Genomic DNA, 21,096 nt, shown 5'->3' on the forward strand with positions numbered 1-21,096 from the left:
ATCAGTTTGTGGTGGAAATTCAATACCAAGGAAACACCTGAAGTCAATATTAAATTAATCATTCTTTATTATCAGTTAATTGGAGAGGTTACAAGCAACACATATACAAAGTACAAGTTTGCCAAAAGCTCCGTCAGGGCGGTCCCTTCTGTTTTCTTACTATATACTGCTACACAAAAAAAGCTACATAGGCATGGCTCATAGGGTTGGTTCCTGCAGGTGACTGACTGGCTGTTATAGCGCGGGCTCAGTTTCCCAAGACACTGAGCAATTTCTCCTATCCTAACTTCCAGAACATCTTCTGGGTGTTTTGCCAATTGGTCTGAGGAGGAGATCATAGTCACTGTCACGACTTTCTTCCTGGGAAGGTAAGGCGGACCAAAACGCAGCGTGGTTATAGTTCGTGGTTCTTTAATAAGAAAACTCAAACATGAACAAACTACAAAACAATAAACGTGAAAACCGTAACAGTCCTAACTGGTGCATAAAACACAAAGACCGGAAACAATCACCCACAAAATACCCAAAGAATATGGCTGCCTAAATATGGTTCCCAATCAGAGACAACAATAAACACCTGCCTCTGATTGAGAACCAATCTAGGCAACCAAAGACTTACCTAGACACCTAAACTGAACACAACCCCATAAATCTACAAAAAAAGACAAGACAAAACACAAATCACCCATATCACACCCTGGCCTAAACAAAATAATAAAGAAAACAAAGATAACTAAGGCCAGGGTGTGACAGTCACCTGCATTAACAAATAAAGAGTGAGAGTAGATGCATACTGTGTACAATTACACTCCCTCCTTTTATCCCTTCTGTGATAACGATGATTAAATGTGAAGGTAATCATTAGATTATGGCTTAAACTGTCAAAGGAGGTTCTATCAAAATACGTACAGTACCAGTCAAAAGTTTGGACACACCTACTCATTCAAGGGTTCCTTCTTTATTTTTCCTATTTTCTACATTGTATAATAATAGTAAAGACATCAAAACTATGAAATAGCACATATGGAGTAACCAAAAAAGTGTTAAACAAATATTTTTTTTTATTTGAGATTCTTCAAAGTTGCCTCCCTTTGCCTTGATGACAGCTTTATACCCTCTTGGTATTCCCTCAACCAGCTGCACCTGGAATGCTTTTCCAACAGTCTTGAAGGAGTTCCCACATATGCTGAGCACTTGTTGGCTTCTTTGCCTTCACTCTGCGGTCCAACTCATCCCAAACCATCTCAATAGGGTTGAGGTCGGGTGATTGTGGAGGCCAGGTTATCTGATGCAGCACTCCATCACTCTCCTTCTTGGTCAAATAGCCCTTACACAGCCTGGGGGCTATTACTTGAACTCTGTGAAGCATTTATGTGGGCTGCAATCTGAGGTGCTGGTAACTCTAATGAACTTATCCTCTGCAGCGGAAGTAACTGCATCTTCCATTCCTGTGGCGGTCCTCATGAGCGCCAGTTTCATCATAGTGATTGATGGTTTTTGCGACTGCACTTGAAGAAACTTTCAAAGTTCTTGACATTTTCCGTATTGACTGACCTTAAAATAATGACGGACTGTCGTTTCTCTATGCTTATTTGAGCTGTTCTTGCTATAAAATGGACTTGGTCTTTTACCTAATAGGGCAATCTTCTGTATACCACCCGTACCTTGTCACAACACAACTTATTGGCTAAAACGCATTAAAGAAGGAAAGAAATTACACAAATAAACGTTTAACAAGGCACACCTGTTAATTGAAATGCATTCCTGGTGACTACCTCATGAAGCTGATTGAGAGAATACAAAGAGTGTGCAAAGCTGTCATCAAGGGAAAGGGTGGCTACTTTGAATAATCTAAAATCTAAAATCTATTTATATTTGTTTAACACTTTTTTAACACATACGATTCCATTTGATTCCATATGTGTTGTTTCAAAGTTTTGAGGTCTTTGCTATTATTCTATAAAATAGTAAAAATTAAGAAAAACTCTTGAATCAGTAGATGTGTGCAAACTTTTGACTGGTACTGTATATTAAAAGTAAGCGAAATCAACACAAGATCGCACACTTTCAAACCCTTCATTCTGTGTTGTACAATCCGACTAGTATCTGATCCTTATTTCATAACCCTTACACATGTAAAAACATTGCAGTAGAATGGTTTAACTTAAGACCTTCACTTCATACAGTTACACACATGCTTCAGTACACAATTTAATTTATGGGAATAGTATCATCATAATAAAGCTCAAATCTAGGGTAATTTAGCTATTTGATTTCTAATTGGATGATAAATAAATAAAAATAGAACCAAATTATTTGATTAACAATTATTTTGGGCATTACTGCTATTAGCCCATACAAATGCTTTGAATAACACATTCACTACATGGAACAACAGTCACACACAATATATAAAATGGAAGATCAGGAAACATTTTATTATAATTATAATTATTTTCCTTTACATGCATTTAAATAATATTTTTGGCAGCAAACTGTCTCCATACCGTGCATTCGGAAAGTATTCAGACCCCTTGACTTTTTCCACATTTTGTTACATTACAGGCTTATTCTAAAATGGATTAAATTGTTTTTTTTTCATCAATCTACACACAATCCCCATTAATGACAAATCAAAAACAGGTTTTTAGAAATTTTGGCACATTTTTTACAAATAAAAAACAGAAATATCACATTTACATAAATATTCAGACACTTTACTCAGTACTTTGTTGAAGCACCTTTGGCAGTGATTACAGCCTTGAGTCTTCTTGGGTATGAGGCTACAAGTTTGGCCCAACAGTATTTGGGGAGTTTCTCTAATTCTTCTCTGCAGATCCTCTCAAGCTCTGTCAGGTTGGATGGGGAGTGTCGCTGCACAGCTATTTTCAGGTCTCTCCAGAGATGTTCAATCGGGTTCAAGTCCGGCTCTGGCTGATCCACTCAAGGACATTCAGAGACTTGTCATTCCTGTGTTGTCTTGTCTGTGTGTTTAGGGTCGATGTCCTGTTGGAAGGTGAGCCTTCGGCCCAGTCTGAGGTCCTGAGCGCTCTTGAGCAGGTTTTCATCAAGGATCTCTCTGTACTTTGCTGCGTTCCTCTTTCCCTCGCGCCTGACTAGTCTCGGGGTCCTTGCTGCTAAAACAGGATGCACAAGATGCTGCCACCACCATGCTTCACTGTATGGATGGTGTCAGGTTTCCTCCTGCCGTAACGCTTGGCATTCTGGCCAAAGAGTTAAATCTTGTTTTTATCAGACCAGAGAGCTTGTTTCTCATTGTCTGTGAGTCCTTTAGGTGCCTTTTGGCAAACTCCAAGAGGGCTGTCATGTGCCTATTACTGAGGATTGGCTTCCGTCTGGCCATTCTACCATAAAGGTCTGATTGATGGAGTGCTGGAGAGATGGTTGTCTTTCTGGAAGGTTCTCCCATCTCCACAGAGGAACTCTGGAGCTCTGTCAGAGTGACCATCAGGTTCTTGGTCATCTGCCTGACCAAGACCCTTCTCCCCTGGTTGCTCGGTTTGGCCGGGTGGCCAGCTCTAGGAAGAGTCTTGGTGGTTCCAAACTTATTCCATTTAAGAATGATGGAGGCCACTGTGTTCTTGGGGACCTTCAATGCTGCAGAATTTATTTGGTACACTTCCCCAGATCGGTGCCTCGGCACAATCCTGTCTCAGAGCTCTACTGACAATTCCTTTGGCCTAATGGCTTGGTTTTTGCTCTGACATGCACTGTGCCTTTCCAAATCATGTCCAATCAATTGAATTTTCCCCAGGTGGACTCTAACCAAGTTGTAGAAACATCTCAAGAATGATCAATGGAAACAGGATGCACCTGAGCTCAATTTCGAGTCTCATAGCAAAGGGTCTGTACCGACTTCAGACGAGTCTCCTGACACCTGTGGAGGTCATAGAGCAAAATTAAGAACACCATCCTGTTCGGACACTATAGACAATGTTGCGAGAAGAATGATTTTCGGGATGTCTCATGGTCTGACAAACACTGCTCTTGCTCTGTCACCTTTCAGCGCAGATTCAGAAGTGCGACATAGGCAGATATGGTGGATTGAGACGCATCCAATGCAAACTAAAAACATCTCTAGCTTAAACTGATGGATTTTGATGGGGATTGCTTTATTACGCTTATTTGATTTCCTCGGAGGCGTGGACACCAACCTTATGGGGTTTTAAGGTTCTCCAAAGCTTTTTACTATCATTCTCTGTATCATTTATCTTTGTTTCACAGTTTCTTCCTCTTTTTTGTTTAGTTTTGTCACATGATTTCTCAATTTACAGTACCAGCTGTGTAGACGGGATTTATTTGACATTCTTTTTGCTTCGTCCCTCTCAACCATACCATTTTTTAATTCCTTGTCATTCTTTGGGGATTTTACAGTTTTTGCAGTCATTTTGGGTGCATGCTTATTAATAACTGGAATAGCACATTACATAAATGCGTCAAGTGCAGCGTCTGAGTGCTCATCATTACACACCACAGATCAGTAAATATTCTCTTCAATATAGGAATCACTACAAAATGTATTTTATGACCTCTTATACACTATATTAGGCACAGCCTTTGGAACTTTGGTTTTCCTAGATATGGCTACTATATTATGATCACTTCATCCAATGGATGTGGATACTGCTTTAGAGCAGATTTCTGCATCATTAGTAAAGATGATATCAATACATGTGGATGATTTCATTCCTGTGCTGTTTGCAAATACCCTGGTTAGAGTTTAAAACTTTGTGGTAACACTTAATTTTAAGGGGTCCTTAGTATTGTATAATTACACTGTAACAAGTTTTGTAGTTAATTGTAAACTCTGTTACACTATAATAACACCATGTAACTGGTGGTAATTGCAGTCTGTAATTACAGAGGTGTAACAACAAATGCTTGTTACAAATGGGAAAGTTTCCACTAAATTCACCATTTCGTGTTTAGTTTGTTCTCAGCTGCATCTGTTTCAGTAATAACTGTCACAGGGTTGTAATCTCTTGTGGACAGATGCTCTGGCTGTCGAGATTACACTGGTTGGAGGCTCAGTAGGCACTAATTACCTACCCGTGTGTCACGCCTTGTTCATTGTATTTTGTGTTTTCGTTATATATTTGGTCAGGCCAGGGTGTGACATGGGTTTATGTTATTGTATTTTCGTATTGGGGTTTGTAGTATTTGGGATCGCGGCTGATTAGGGGTGTTGTTAGGCTTGGCTGCCTGAGGCGGTTCTCAATCAGAGTCAGGTGATTCTCGTTGTCTCTGATTGGGAACCGTATTTAGGTAGCCTGGTTTCGCTTTGTATTTCGTGGGTGATTGTTCCTGTCTCTGTGTAGTTTCACCAGATAGGCTGTAATTACATTTCACGTTCCGTTTGTTGTTTTGTAATTTGTAATAGTTATTTCATGTATCGTTCCGTTTTCCTTCATTAAAGATAATGAGTAACAACCACGCTGCATTTCGGTCCGACTCTCTTTCCACAAACGAAGAACGACGTTACACCGTGAATGTGCACTCTTCAAAATCTCCACTCAGTCGCTATGTTTCCATTACCTTACCTTTTTGGTGACATTTACAAAGTTTGCATAGAAAGTAGATGCGACAATTGCCTGCCACAGAGCATTTCCATTGAACTATCTTGTTCCGATTAAAACAGCTGGCGGCAGGTAGCCTTGGGCGAGTAGTAACCGAAAGGTGGCTGAATTGAATCCCCATTTATACAAGGTAAAAATCAGTCATTCTACTCATGAACAAGGTAGTTAACCCACTGTTCCCCGGGAGGCTGTCATTGTAAATAAGAATTTGTTCTTAACTGACTTGCCTAGTTAACTAAAGGTTAAAATATTTTAATGTAAATTACAAGTAAGTGTCCCTCAAGATAAAATGAAGTTTAACTAGCTAAATCCTGTGTAACGCCTAGTAATTACATTGTACTTTTGCAGATATTACATGTACTCTGTGGTGTACTTGTGGATTTATCCTCTCACTTGGATGGCAAGGAGTTTCAAGTTGTCATAATAGGTAACATACACATGAATTATAATCTGGGATACTACCAGTATTGGTAGTTACCCAGTCAGTGAGGTTGACCTACAGTATATCTGTAAACTCAACCAAGTTAACACAGATGGTACACTTTTGGGGGGCAAGTGCTAGCAAATACAGTAGGCAGGTTTCCATTGACAAATAAGCAATGTGGCAAAAAAATCATTGCGACTTAATGAAAACGGCAGATGTAAGATACATTTTCCAAAGATCAACTAACATTTTACATGTTTGACAGGGATGAATTTTCTTTTGTCGAACTTCCTTTATTGTGAAAATTGATGATGAAAAGTGTTTTTCAAAAAATGTATAATTTAGAAGATGCGGGGCAAGTGATGGCATCACGAAAATGCCTACTGCTTGCAAAATCAATTTATTCAACTATAAAAAAGTATGTTTCTTTGCAGGACAAGGATTATCCTGACTTTTAAGAATGACAGCAATTTTAAATGTCACCATCATATTGTTTCAGATTTAGTACATGAGTTCAAGTTTCACCATGGCACAGACTCTGGCGATGAGTAGGCCTAGGCACATGAGAATTAGTATTATGGCAAATATTATAAAATTCTTGCATTCTATCCACTGGCTTTTGCGGGCTACCTGAGACAGACACAGATAGGTGGGCATGGCATACAGGCTATTGTCAATTTATTAATGCGCAATTTGTGAATACAGATGACACTGGAGAAGAAGGCTGACGTTTTACGTGTTCCTATCCAATTGTGTTTTTTGCGTTGTTTGGAACTTATTTTTAAACTTATTTAGTACATAATGTTGCTGCTGTAACGATCTGAGTGTAGTGGGTGAGAAGTCAGGAGCAAGGAAGCAGAGAGTTCAGGGGGGTGCCATTTTAATGCACAAAGAAACGGCGAACATAAGCCAACCCCACGAAAACACAGGGCGTAATGAACAAACAAACGCCCCAAACAGGGGGACTTAAACTGTCCAGGAAAAACCACAAAAATGGGAAAACACGAAACCCATAGACGTGCACACAAGTACACCAAACAGACGGTCACAATAATTAATCCCGCACATGGAACCAGGCGGGCCGGCTGACTAATAAAGCCTCACTACTATATTACCTAACTCAAAACAGGTGCACTCAATAAACACATAAGGAGGGGGAGGAAAGAATCAGTGGCAGCTAGTAGGCCGGCGACGACGACCGCCGAGCGCCACCCGAACGGGAAGGGAAGCGTCCTTCGGTCGGAGTCGTGACAGCTGCGACCATCTCTTATGACCAAAAATAACTTCTGGACATCAGAACTGCGATTACTCACCACAAACTGGCAGAATCGTTTTTTTTCCTTTAACTAGTCTAACGAGCACGATGTGAACGATATACTGCTTTCCCGGGAACAGGCCCAGATCCCTGTCATTTGCGTGAAGAGAAGGCAGAAAAAAAGGGTCCGGAGTGCGGGCTGCCTTCTGAGAATTCGTAGGCAATCGAATAAACCCCCACTGCTTTCCATTCTGCTAGAAAATGTGCAAACTTAAAATAAAATGGGTGACCTACGTGGAAGATTAAACCCACAACGGGACATTCAAAACTGTAATATCTTATGCATCACAGAGTTGTGGCTGAACGACGACATCAACATACAGTTGGCTGGTTATACGCTGTATCGGCAGGATAGATCTGCGGTGTCTGGTAACACCAGAGGCTGCGGACTATGTATTTTTGTTATTTACAATAACAGCTGGTGCACGATATCTAAGGAAGTCTTGAGGTTTTGCTCGCCTGAGGTAGAGTATCTCATGATAAGCTGTAGACCACACTATCTACCTAGAGAATTTTCATCTATATTTTTCACAGCTGTTTTACATACCACCACAAACTGATGCTGGCACTCAGACTCAATCAATGAGCTGTATTCCGCCATAAGCAAACAGGAAAACGCCACCCAGAGGCGGCACTCCTAGTGGCCGGCAACTTTAATGCAGGGAAACTTAAATCGGTCTTACCAAATTTCTATCAGAATGTTAAATGTGCAACCAGAGGGAAAAAAACTGGACCACCTTTACTCCACACACAGAGACACGTACCAAGCTCTCCCTCACCCTCCATTTGGCAAATCTGACAATAATTCTATCCTCCTGATTCCTGCTTACAAGCCAAATTAAAGCACGAAGCACCAGTGACTCGATCAATAAAAAAGTGGTCAGATGAAGCAGATGCTAAGCTACAGGACTGTTTTTCTAGCACAGACTGGAATATGTTCCGGGATTCCTCCGATGACATTGAGGAGTACACCACATCAGTCATTGGCTTAAGTGCCCATGAGTGCATCAATGATGTCGTCCCCATGACTAATACAATTTTATTTTATTTTGACTAAATTAGTAATATAAATACTTCAACCATTTCATTTTATTTCAACATTCTATGTATTTTGTTTAAAGTTTTGACGTCATTACATCCGGCTTTTTATTTTAATAAGAACAAATTCTTAACTACAATTGTGCGCCGCCCTATGACACTCCCAATCACAGCTGGATGAGATACAGCCTGGATTCAAACCAGGGACTGTAGTGACGCCTCTTGCACTGCACCACTCGAGAGCCAATGTGTACTTATATATGTGTACTCATATAGTACGTTAGCCATCCTGACAACCTGACCCTAATTGTATAGCTGTGAGAGGATAAACCCACAAGTACATTACAGAGTATGTGTAATATCTACATGAGTACAATGTAATTAATAGGTGTTACACTTCATTTTAAATAGATAAATCCTGTGTAACTTGACGTGTACTTACTTGAAGTGTACCTACAAATTACGTTAACCATTCTGACAATCTAATCATCAGCTTCTGAAAGTGCCGTCCAAGTGAGAAAATAAACACAGTGATACACAGAGTACATATCTGCAAGGTTTTTGCTAGTTGTTACACAGGATTTAGCTATTTAAAGTGAAGTGTAACTTTATAGTTACCTATAAGCAATTTCTATATAATTACTCATTACCAAGTGAAAATCTATTAAAAATGAAATGCTACTACATTATTCAACTTTCTTGCAACATATAAAAGACCTTACATATCTTACAAAACAATAAGGATTTGTATTGTTAGATTAATAATTGGATTAATTAGATTAAACAAAGATACAGGCCTACCCAATACCATATAAATAACTATTCTAGTGATGATTCAGATCAGTAGGCTGGTGAGTAGCCTAGATAGCAATCTAATTTAGAAAAATGGGATTTTCTTTTTCTTTCCTTTTTAACATTACAAGTAGCAATGGAAATCGACAACTGTGACTCTGACTTCTTTCTTGTAAGCATTTTCCCATTGGAGTCTGACCTTGTGAGAATCTGTGGTAGCGAAGAAGAATGTATGACAATTTGGCCTAGTTTTCGTCATCATGATTTCTGTAGTTTAGGCATATAGCTAGCTAGTCTTTGCTAGCTACCTAGCTAGTTGTTCTGTTATCCAAAATAGAGCTTATTTTGTAGCTAGCTAGCAGGCTTAGGAGGCTGCCTATGGCGGCAGATTGACAACAGCAGCATTTTCTGAATATTTTACCTCTATTTAACTAAACAAGTCAGTTATGAACAAATTCTTATTTTCAATGACTGCCTAGGAACCTAGTGCCTTGTGCCTTGTTCAGGGGCAGAACGTCAGCTCGGGGATTCGATCTTGCAACCTTTCGGTTACTAGTCCAACGCTCTAACCACTAGGCTACCTGCCGCCCCAAATAATCTGTTACGGGGTGTACTTTTCAATATTCTCTTAGACTCCTCTTGGGCTGGATTACAAAGACTGTCTAATTATGAAGAATGAACAATTCAGTCTTTCGGGGGTCCACAAGTCCTTCCTCAGCTTGAGGGAACTCACTGACTTCTTCCAACAAAGCAAGCTGCTCCTGGCTGAGGTTCCTGTCAAGCTGGAAAGATGTTGTCCACCTCGACCGAAAGGTACAGGACAACAAGCCAGAATATTTATTTGGCTCAAACTTAAAGCTAAATCGTAGGATTCTGATCATTGGTTACTTCACAATCAAATGAGACTAAAATATATTTCATATTGAAATCAGAAGACATAATATTTATTTGATTATACGTATCTCAATCATAACAATTAGCAATGATACATCTGCATAATGCTACATCATTCATCACAAAAACTACACCTTACTTGCTGTAGAACTCTCAAACATGGTCATCATCCGCGGTAGCAGCTCAGTAGAGACACAGGGGTCTCCGATGCTGCAAAGGACCAAACCCAGTCACATCCAGTTTCACATGATCAAGTACGAGGATCTGCGATGGGTGAGTTCAGTAGAAGCCTGGAGCTTTACTCAAACATCCTATCAGTTCTCTGTTATGTGGGTTTAATGCCATTCAAGTTTAAATGAATTCTGTCTTATGACAAATCCTGTATAAGGGAAGACGGGCAAGGCCATGAATGACAGTTTGAGTGAATTAATGTTTTACTCACTTTACTGTGTGTATAATTTCTGTCAGTCTGAAAGCTTGGGACAGGGATCCTTCACGCGCATCTTCAAAGGCAGCAAGATAGACATCCGTGATGGGGAGAGACATGTGACAGATGTTCTGCTTAAGGAGCTGGATTCAAACCACAAAAACTGCTGGGAAGTACGCAAAACAGATCATGTGCATTTCAGAAGTCAAATAGAATGTGATACTGTGGCTGCATCAGAATTGTAATTTCCCCATTCATGGCATTAGTCCATATCTACCAGAAGGTGTTCTTGTTTAAACCCAGGTGCTGAGTTTTTTTTCTGAATGTTATGAGTTCTTTTAGTTTTAATCAATAATAAGAGGACCATTTTAATATCCTACTTTACTTTAATTGACATGTATTGAGTCAAATGATCCAATCAACTGTAAGAGCAATACGCTCGGCACAATATAATTACTCTTTAACAACAATCACAACGTCAAAGAAAAAAATTATTTAGTGGTGCAGTAGTCTATGCCACTGTATCTCAGTGCTTGAGGTGTCACTACAGACACCCTGGTTCGATTCCAGGCTGTATCACAACCTGCGGGAATTGGGAGTCCCATAGGGCGGCGTACAATTTGCCCAGCGTCCTCCGGGATTGGCTGGTGTAGGCCGTCATTGTAAATAAGAATTTGTTCTTAACTGACGTGCCTAGTTAAAGAAAGGTAATATATATATATATATATTTATATTTATTATTATTATTATTATTATTATTATTAATAATCAAGTAGCCAGTTTCAGTTGGAGGGTTTTTCCATTTGGGAAGGGGTGGTCTATGGTATAACAAACTAAGCATCTAAAGACATAGACCCCTTTAGAAAACTTTTGAGGGATTTTGTTAACTTGTGTCATGTTATATCAGCTCTTTTTGGAATATTCTAAAAACGCATTATCGGATGTGTTTCATTGTCTCTTGAATCCTACGGGATGTTTTAGAGCAGGTGGCTGTAGCTTTTTGCCACATGAAACAGTAGCTAAGATAGGATATCAACGCCTGTATCAACCCCTTGTTACACCTTACTGAGGAAATTCCTGTCCAAATAGAAGGAGAGTAGCTACAGTGGTCACACATTCTAAGTATTTGTTTGCTTGTCATTTCTAGTCATTCTTTGAAGCTGCCAGCTTGATGAGCCAGATTTCCCACAAGCACCTTCTCCTTGTCTATGGGATAAGTGTTCACAGATCCAAGAGTGAGTAAGCATCAACATCTCAACTTAGCATCCCATTTCTCACAGATTTCTACAAAATCACCAAACCTTTAAAAAAATATTTTAAAAATCCAGGCACAACTTAAATTAACTACAGGTTATTGTGTTAGGGCTGAGGTCAGTGTTAAGGCTACGGTTAGAGTTAGGGTTACTGCCGTAAATTCACTGTAACTCATTGTAACAATGAGTAATTACAATACTTGTTACATTGTAATTATATGAGTAGTGACACGGTATTAAGGGCACTGTAATCTAAAGTGCTACAGAGTCTGCTAACGCAGTTCTATTTCATTTTCTGTGGGGGCTTAGAGCAGTTCTGACTCAACTCTCTCTCAAGGAGCTGCTGCTATTGTAACACATCTAATCATGCTGCGCTGGTCATCTCTTAACCTTGCAGACGTCATGGTGCAGGAGTTTATCAAGTGTGGGGCCCTTGACCTGTTCCTGAAGAGGGAAGGGTCAGTGTCGGTCAGCTGGAAACTTGACGTAGCCAAACAGCTGGCTAGTGCGCTCAATTTCCTGGTGAGATTAACCTGATCTTTGGCATGATTTCTCTTTCTCTTCAGTTGATAATACATAACTTCTGCGGAAGTATTTTGTATGTTTTCTGTGGAAGCACTTTTGTTCAAATAGATTATCATTAGATGTTTGATTAACTATCCTTAGACATGCCTTCATTGTCAATACTAGTGTATACACTAGTTAAACTGCTACTACTTGCTCATTGTTTGTGCATACACTTTTGTTAAGAACTATTCAAATAAACTGTTACATTCTGTCTCTTCCTTCATCAAATAGGAAGAGAAAAACATTACTCATGGGAATATTTGTGCCAAAAATCTGCTCTTGGCCAGAGAGGGGGACGCATCCCAAGGAAGTTCTCCTTTCATTAAGCTGAGTGACCCGGGCATCAACTTGGCAATGTTGGGCAGAGATGGTAAACTGTTATCATAATGTCATACAGAGAGTATACATGCACACTGGGGATGGCTTCGAAAAGTTGTTTTATTTAAGAACCTCATGCTTTTAACTGTTTGTGTTCTGTATGTACTGTATGGGCTGTGTGTGTGTGTGTGTGTGTGTGTGTGTGTGTGTGTGTGTGTGTGTGTGTGTGTGTGTGTGTGTGTGTGTGTGTGTGTGTGTGTGTGTGTGTGTGTGTGTGTGTGTGTGTGTGTGTGTGTGTGTGTGTGTGTGTGTGTGTGTGTGTGTGTGTCTGGGTGTGTGTGTGTCTGGGTGTGTGTGTGTCTGGGTGTGTGTGTACAGTGATGCTTGACAGGATTCCATGGGTAGCTCCGGAGGTGCTGGAGGCTCCAGAGAGGCTAGAGCTGGAGTGTGATAAGTGGAGCTTTGGTGCCACGCTGTGGGAGCTATTCAATGGAGGACAGGCACCACTACAGGGCCTGGACCTCGAGAGGGTAAACTCCTACCTTTTACTACCACTAACACAACAATGTACAGTATCTGATATTGACTTACCCTATGGATAAGGGCCAAAGTTATATATTCATGAAACCTTTACAATTATAGTTTCAGGAAAATCAGGTGCAGTTTATTTTCTCTGTATAACCCACATGAAATTACCAACTGTTAATTCTCCTTGGATTAGTCTTTGTCTACATCCTGAGTATTACACTTACATTAATCCAATGTTGATTACTTTTTAAGCGGTTTTCAGAAAATATGTGGTCAAATTCCACACAAATTCACCACAGCGTTTTTGTAGAAACCCAGTATGTTGAATTAACCTCTGCTTCTTTCAAGCAGAAGCTGCAGTTTTACGAGACCTACAAGCAGTTACCCTCCTCAGAGTGGACCGAGCTGGCGGATCTTATCAGTCAGTGTATGAACTACCAGCCTGCATTCAGGCCCTCCTGTCGAAACATCATTCGCCAACTGAACAGTCTGATAACGTCAGGTACTTCTCGCTAATAAATCCAAACCATGTTACTTAAAACACCTGGTGTGGTCCATAATTATAGTTTCTACCTGCTATTTTCAGGTGGGAATTTGTTTCATAAAACACAGCTAAACACAACCTGTCCTTTAGTTTAGGGGCTTTGTCTTTTATTGACCTGTTTGTTCTACACTCTTAGAAAAAAGGGTTCCAAAAGGGTTCTTCAGCTGTTCACATAAGAGAACCCTTTTTGGTTCCAGGTAGTAGGGCTGACCCTATTTAGTCGACTGGTTGATTGCTTGGTCGATAGGCTGTTGGTCGACCAAGATTTGTTTTAGTCAATATATTTTTAAAAAAAATGTATGGTAGGAAAGACACCTGTCTGACTTACACCTGTCTAAGTGGACTAATCCATTGCTGAGGCCATGGGGATGGCACACCAGTATCACCGGTAGTAGGCTACATTTAACCTACCGTTAATTCCCAAGATTTCAAATCTGCAAGGTTTGTTTGGTTAGGGTAATTTCTGTTAATGCATTTAATATATTATTATTACTCCAGTCTTATCATTGTCATTGTAGAAGTGGACAAGTTGTTTGCAGAGCGCACACCCTATACTTTTGAGAACAAAGTTTTGGTTTATTTCATTCCATTTACGAGTTGTCAATTTATTAATTGTCTTTTGTTTGTAGTTCTCTTGTCAATCTTGAGTAAGGAAACACATCTGATTACTCATAGAAGTAGGCCTAGGCTAACTGGCATGCATGCAAATGTAGGCCTATAAATGGCCCATTTGGGGATCTGATACATTTTCTGATTGTCTTAACTCACCATCACTGTGGTGCTTCTATAAGTAATTTTTTCTTTGCCTCAAACAGCAAGTAAAGGAAGTCTGTTTTTACATCCATTGAGACTAACAATAGTTCCTCAATGTAGCAATGGCAATAGAAGTTCATTTTAGATTTGTATCATTTTAATTTAGATTACATTTTGATTAACCATGACATTGATTTTCAGATATAAAGACTTTATTATAAATTAATTGAAACTGTTCCACGAAAATGCACACAACTCAGTAGAAATGGTACGATAACTTGGCACTCCAAATGGAAAAGGTTGCCGATCGCTGGTGCAGCCTATTACCGGCAACTTCAGGAGCTTAAAGGCAGAATCTGCAAAAGCCAGCAGCAGCGGGAGAAAGGTCGGGAAGAGGTTTATTTCTTCTGGTTAAGCTATATTGATCTCTGGCTCCCTCTTTTGTAATTTGTGTGTTTTCATTTTTAATCGCAGTGCTTAAAGCATCAGACAAGCTCAGTAGCCTACATATAGTTGATTTTATTCAAATATAGGGTATGTCTATATATGCAAAAATACACATTCTAAAAAACTCTCGGTTGACCCCAAAACATTTTTGTCGGGGGCAGTCTTACCAGGTAGGACCCTTTTTGGTGTCAGGTAGAACCTTTTTGGGTTCCATGTAGAACCCTCCGTGGAAAGGATTTTACATAGAACCCGAAAGGGTTCTATCTGTAACCAAAAAGGGTTATCATATGTGTATAGCCCGAAGAACTCATTCCAACACAGAACATCTGCTTTTAATGTACTTAATTAGCATTTTTTGGAAGGGAAACTATTTCACTCATTTGTAAGTAATTATAGGTCATATTTCATAGAAATCTGGAAACACTGGACAGTTACATTAAGCTGACCTCTAGTTATTGATAACCTTTTATTCCTTTATTCCTTGAATCTTTGCTCTGAGGCAAACACTTTTAAATCTGTCCCTATGTGATTTATGAAAGGCATCAGTAGTGACATAGCCTCTGAGCGCCTTTCTTCCTGTGCCATAGATTATGTGATACTCCATGCTGCGGAGCCTCTCCCTGACAGGGACAGAGCATTAGGCCCCTCCCACCAGCAGGACCAATCAGTGTATGAGGAGAGACACCTGCGCTATATCTCCCCTCTGGGGAAGGTAACTTGTCACCTGCATGAGTTGCTTTCACACATGCTGTGCTTCCACCTCTCATCTCCTTTTGTTGTTAATTGAGTCTTTGTAAACAAACATTGTATAGCTTTAAAAAGATATGATTAATTTCTTACAGGCTACTGTCAGTCCTTGCATCCATACAGTAGCTCCGTCTATGACATTGAGAGTAGTTGCATTTCCCCAGCCCTATCCCCTGGCTCAACAAACAAAGTGGCAGGGTCAGGTAGTTGAAATTACACATTGTGCCTTTATGTTGATTCTAAAACAAATGCATGGCTGAACGCAAGTCGACTGACTCTCTGCTTTCAGATGTTATTTGGGGAACAAAAGAAAATAATGAGAAAAAAACTAAGCCCTAGAAATGGTCACTTCACTTTTTATCATGTACCACAAGGGGACATTGTTCTCCTTATCCTTCTGCAATCCACACTATTCTGAACAAAACATTTTAGGCATCCTGTACCAAGGGTCAAATCTATTTCAACATACAGTACAGTAACTTTAATTCAGGAATTGGAGTGGTGAACATTCCTTTCAAATATGACCGTTTTCAATACATCAATTTAATCTAATTCAGAACTCAATCCTAGAATTGACTAGGTTAAAATACAAACACCCCCAACCTGTTGTACTGTATATTACAGTACATGTTTTAATATAAAACGTTCTGTCCTCATTGTATTTAGGGGAACTTTGGCAGTGTTGAGCTGTGCCGATATGATCCTCTGGGGGACAACACGGGCGAGCTGATTGCTGTGAAGAAGCTACAGCCCAACAAGCAGTCAAACCTGGAAGAATTTCAAAAGGAAATCAACACCATTCGCTCCCTGCATTGTGACTACATTGTCAAATACAGGGGCGTCTGCTACAGCATGGGTAAGAACATGCAAATAAATTCATACACCAAGACCCCAATAACACTTTTTGTAGGCTATAATGCCACCTATGAAATAAAGGTTATCTGCAGCTGCACCACAGTTCATAGCATGGGAAATGTACCTGTTCTATGAAGTGTCGCTAGACAAACTCATATTTTAAGTTTGTTGGGGTTTTTGGTATCCTTTCCGTCAATGTCAATAGACCATGCAACAGTCAATGGAACATAAAATCAGAGCTGAAATGCCAGAAATGCCATTACTTGATAACTTTAGACCATCTCAAAACTGTCTTTGTCAACCTCCATATCTTTATTAGCTTCTTAAATGTGCCCTCTTTGTTATTTATACTCAAGACACTGAATAAAATATAAATATTTGTTTTTCCCCAGAGGGAACTTCTTTCTCTTCCTATTCTTGAAAAAACATGTAAAAGATTAGGTAGTGTATTAGAAGTAAGAACCTTCAGCCTACATGTAAATAATAGCTGTTTCAAGGCAGGAATGTTTGTGTTAACTCTCTGAATGTTTATCCACATTTTGGGTAGGTCGACTCAGCATGAGCTTGGTGATGGAATATTTGCCCTATGGCAGTCTGATTGGATACCTGGAGAAGAACCGGCAGCTCGTCAACAACAGGAGGATGTTGCTTTTTGCCTCTCAAATCTGTAAAGTATGAGCCCAATTCAAATAGCAGAAGTCCTGACTATTCCATACAAGACTGTTTATCTCTACATTGTAAAGGGAAAAAACCTGAATTGTGTTGTTTTGCACACTTAGGGATTGGAGTACTTGCAGAGCATGCGCTACGTGCACCGGGATCTGGCTGCTAGGAACATTCTGGTAGCAAGTGATACACTGGTCAAAATAGCTGATTTTGGCCTGACAAAGATCATTCCCTTTGACAAGGAGTACTACCGTGTGACACATCCTGGTGAAAGCCCCATTTTCTGGTAACTGCCATTGCATTTGGAATTGACTTTCCACTCATGTGTGGAAATGACATGATCTACTTCAGTGTTCTTCCTGGAGACACTTGTTACCTTTTCACATTACTGATCCAAACTGAGCTGTCCTGTGCTAGGCTGGATGAACATCCATCAATGTTGCTGGCACAAAGTAAAAGTACTACAGTACTGTTAGGGTTAGCGCGATAGTGTGCACATTTAGTGCACATTTCTGTTCATGCACTAACGCACCTGATTCTCTAAAGAATCCAGGTCAAAAGACTTGAAGTGCTGCTGAGAGCATCTTCATTTTCTATGGAAATTAGCTCTAAGGCAAGTTGTCTTCTAATAAGGCTTCTTTTCATACCCAGGTATGCCCCAGAGTCCATCACAGAGTCCAAATTTTCCCACAAGTCAGATGTCTGGAGTTTTGGAGTCGTCCTTCATGAGCTCTTCTCCTATTGTGAGCACAACTGCAACCCAAAGAGGGTAAGTGGCTTAACCAAGCCTTAATACCTTGTTCTACTGGTCTCGTTAAATATCTGTGTTTCAGCTTGAGCTATCTCAAATCTACCAACCCTGACATTACATTACTTTAAGCTCATAAAATAATATTTTCATTTTTTTGTGTCAATGATTTTAACAAAATTATTATGATTGTACATTACCTGCCCATAAATGCCTAATTTGATTCTGACATGTTTTCTCTCCCATCCACTGCACATTTAAAGCTATATATGCAGAAGATTGGCAATGACATGCAGGGTCTCTCCATTTCAATGCATCTGGTTGATATCCTGAAGGACAACTGGAGGTTGCCTGCTCCACCACTCTGCCCTCCCAGAGTAAGACACCTTCCACAGCCATATGCCACGCTTAGGGTGGCAGGTAGCCTAGCGGTTAGATTGTTGGACCAGTAACTGAAAGATCACTGGTTCAAATGCCTACGCCGACAAGGTGAAAAATCCATCAATGTGCCCTTGAACAAGGCACTTAAGCCTAATTTGCCAAAAACCAAAATGTGTAGCCCTTGGGGTCCCGAGGACCAAGTTTGGGAAATGCTGCTTTAGCTAGTCCATACTCACAACAAGACAATGATTTTAAATGCGTGTTGAGGAGTGCACAAAGTCACACTAAGATAAATGAATTAATACTGGTCCTATCCTGAGTTTTTACAGGCATAGACATTAGTCATAGGGATGTCTCAGGTATGAAAGTTATTATTTTGCCTGTTTTTGTAACCTTCCATTGTTTTATTTAACAGATTTATAGTATGATGACGGTGTGCTGGGGATACAGCGCTGAGGAACGGCCAACGTTCTCCACCCTTGGAGATCAGATTGAGACCAGCATCCAAGATGAGAGAGAAGGTTCAAAAGGATGAATATAACTGAAGCCAACCCTATTAGAGAATGTTGCATTCTATCTTGAAATATACATATTCCTGTTACCATATTAGAACTTATTGATTACATTACATGTATAATAAATGTACAGTTGAAGTCGGAAGCTTACATACACCTTAGCCAAATACATTTAAACTCAGTTTTTCACAATTCCTGACATTTAATAATAAAAATTCCCTGTCTTAGGTCAGTTAGGATCACCACTTTCTCACTCAATTAGTATTTGGTAGCATTGCCTTTAAATTGTTTAACTTGGGTCAAACGTTTCAGATAGCTGGTGTAACTGAGTCAGGTTTGTAGGCCTCCTTGCTCGCACACGCTTCTTCAGTTCTGTCCACAAATTTTCTATAGGATTGAGGTCAGGGCCTTGTGATGGCCACTCCAATACCTTGACTTTGTTGTCCTTAAGCCATTTTGCCACAACTTTGGAAGTATGCTTGGGGTCATTGTCCATTTGGAAGACCCATTTGCGACCAAGCTTTAACTTCCTGACTGATGTCTTGAGATGTTGCTTCAATGTATCCACATAATTGTCCCTCCTCATGATGCCATCTACTTTGTGAAGTGCATCAGTCCCTCCTGCAGCAAAGCACCCCCACAACATGATGCTGCCACCCCCATGCTTCACGGTTGGGATTGTGTTGTTCGGCTTGCAAGCCTCCCCCTTTTTCCTCCAAACATAACAATGGTCATTATGACCAAACAGTTCTATTTTTGTTTCATCAGACCAGAGGACATTTCTCCAAAAAGTCAGATCTTTGTCCCTATGTGCAGTTGCAAACCGTAGTCTGGCTTTTTTATGGCGGTTTGGAGCAGTGGCTTATTCCTTGGTGAGCTCCCTTTCAGGTTATGTCGATATAAGACTAATTTTACTGTGGATATAGATACTTTTGTACTTGTTGCCTCCAGCATCTTCACACGGTCCTTTGCTGTTGTTCTGGGATTGATTTGCACTTTTCGCACCAAATTATGTTCATCTCTAGGAGACCGAACGCATCTCCTTCCTGAGCGGTATGACGGCTGCATGGTCCCATGGTGTTTATACTTCTACTATTGTTTATACAGATGAACGTGGTACCTTCAGGTGGTTGGAAATTGCTCTCAAGAATGAACCAGACTTGTGGAGGTCTACAAATGTTTTTCTGAGGTCTTTGCTGATTTCTTTTGATTTTCCCATGATGTCAAGTAAAGAGGCACTAAGTTTGAAGGTATGCCTTGAAATACATCTTCAGGTACACCCCCAATTGACTCAAATGATGTCAATTAGCCTGTCAGAAGCTTCTACAGCCATGACATCATTTTCTGGACTTGCCAAAACTACAGTTTGTTAACAATAAATGTGTGGAGTGGATGAAAAATGAGTTTTAATGACTCCAACCTAAGTGTATGTAAACTTCCGACTTCAACTGTATATGTTAGGAGTTAATGAAAGGTGAATAGGAACATTGTGCATGGGAAAGTTACTGATTGAGAGAATGGGCAAACATGTTATTGCTGAATATTAAGTTCCTACGGAAAGAGCAACAGTTTAGTCTCAGTTCCTGATAAGGCAGGCCAGTTTCCAAAAAAGTAGTACCAGGAAGCATGTGGAACTCAACTCGAGTTACGGTTAACAGTTGAAGAGAGAAGGAACTTTGGCAGGACCATGACAATACCAGTAAGAGGAACAGACTGAATTCTGGCCTAGCAACATAGACAGATTGCTTATTTTAGACATACAAGGAGGACTCGGCCTAGTCAGAATGCATACACACATGTTTGAGTGACTTGTATGTTGTGTTTGCAGCTGAAGCATCCAGTGGGTTGAATATATATGCTTTTTCTAATCATCCGTGTGAGTTTTTCTCTGTTTGTTCACAACCTAATAACGACTGGAAAGAAACCTTTTGATAATAAATAATGATGTAATCTTTAGAGTGTCTAAGCACACAAATAAACAATACTCTTATAAGAGCTTGTCATCTTCAGGTTTACTTTTAAACTTTTTTAATTGAGCCATTATTTTAACAGGGAATCAACATTGAGGCCCAGGTCTCTTTTCCAATTGAGCCCTGCATACAAAATCCCCCCACACAAAAGCCCTACATTCAAAATACATAAATAAAATACAGAATATACAGAAAATACAGAATGGGTAGCCTATTTTCCAACTTCAGTCCACCCTGGAATTAATTCAATGTCTGAGGGGCACAGAATCCAAATATGGAACATGTGATCAGATGTGAGATAGGTACCAATATGGGAT

The 21,096-nt window shown here is 40.0% G+C and overlaps 2 protein-coding genes across 4 annotated transcripts in view; one reads left to right on the forward strand and one right to left on the reverse strand.

The window, feature by feature from the left end:
- The window catches only part of jak3 (Janus kinase 3 (a protein tyrosine kinase, leukocyte)), a 34,747-nt gene extending 14,065 nt beyond the window's left edge, over nt 1-20,682 (forward strand). For both annotated transcript variants that reach the window (XM_035798929.2, XM_035798930.2), the window contains exons 10-24: nt 9,799-9,979; nt 10,209-10,333; nt 10,529-10,660; nt 11,635-11,722; nt 12,138-12,262; nt 12,539-12,677; nt 13,004-13,155; nt 13,505-13,655; nt 15,485-15,609; nt 16,311-16,500; nt 17,047-17,171; nt 17,279-17,451; nt 17,817-17,934; nt 18,177-18,290; nt 18,710-20,682. In XM_035798929.2, the coding sequence (XP_035654822.1) occupies nt 9,799-9,979; nt 10,209-10,333; nt 10,529-10,660; nt 11,635-11,722; nt 12,138-12,262; nt 12,539-12,677; nt 13,004-13,155; nt 13,505-13,655; nt 15,485-15,609; nt 16,311-16,500; nt 17,047-17,171; nt 17,279-17,451; nt 17,817-17,934; nt 18,177-18,290; nt 18,710-18,829 (2,058 nt within the window). In that variant the 3' untranslated portion in view covers nt 18,830-20,682. The remainder of the gene's footprint in view (nt 1-9,798; nt 9,980-10,208; nt 10,334-10,528; nt 10,661-11,634; nt 11,723-12,137; nt 12,263-12,538; nt 12,678-13,003; nt 13,156-13,504; nt 13,656-15,484; nt 15,610-16,310; nt 16,501-17,046; nt 17,172-17,278; nt 17,452-17,816; nt 17,935-18,176; nt 18,291-18,709) is intronic.
- Nucleotides 44-21,096, reverse strand: part of LOC118401436 (N-acetyllactosaminide beta-1,3-N-acetylglucosaminyltransferase 3-like) — a 38,614-nt gene continuing 17,561 nt past the window's right edge. The window contains exons 1-2 of one of the 2 annotated variants that reach the window (XR_008075578.1): nt 10,503-10,641; nt 44-3,898 (exon numbers count right to left, since the gene is read on the reverse strand). The gene's annotated coding sequence lies outside the window, so the exon portion shown is untranslated. Of the gene's footprint in view, nt 3,899-10,502; nt 10,642-21,096 lie in introns of those variants that run through there. The other variant, XR_008075577.1, reaches the window with a different exon arrangement.

Source organism: Oncorhynchus keta, chromosome 22 (assembly GCF_023373465.1).
Source record: "Oncorhynchus keta strain PuntledgeMale-10-30-2019 chromosome 22, Oket_V2, whole genome shotgun sequence".
In the NCBI taxonomy this organism is placed as follows: domain Eukaryota; kingdom Metazoa; phylum Chordata; class Actinopteri; order Salmoniformes; family Salmonidae; genus Oncorhynchus; species Oncorhynchus keta.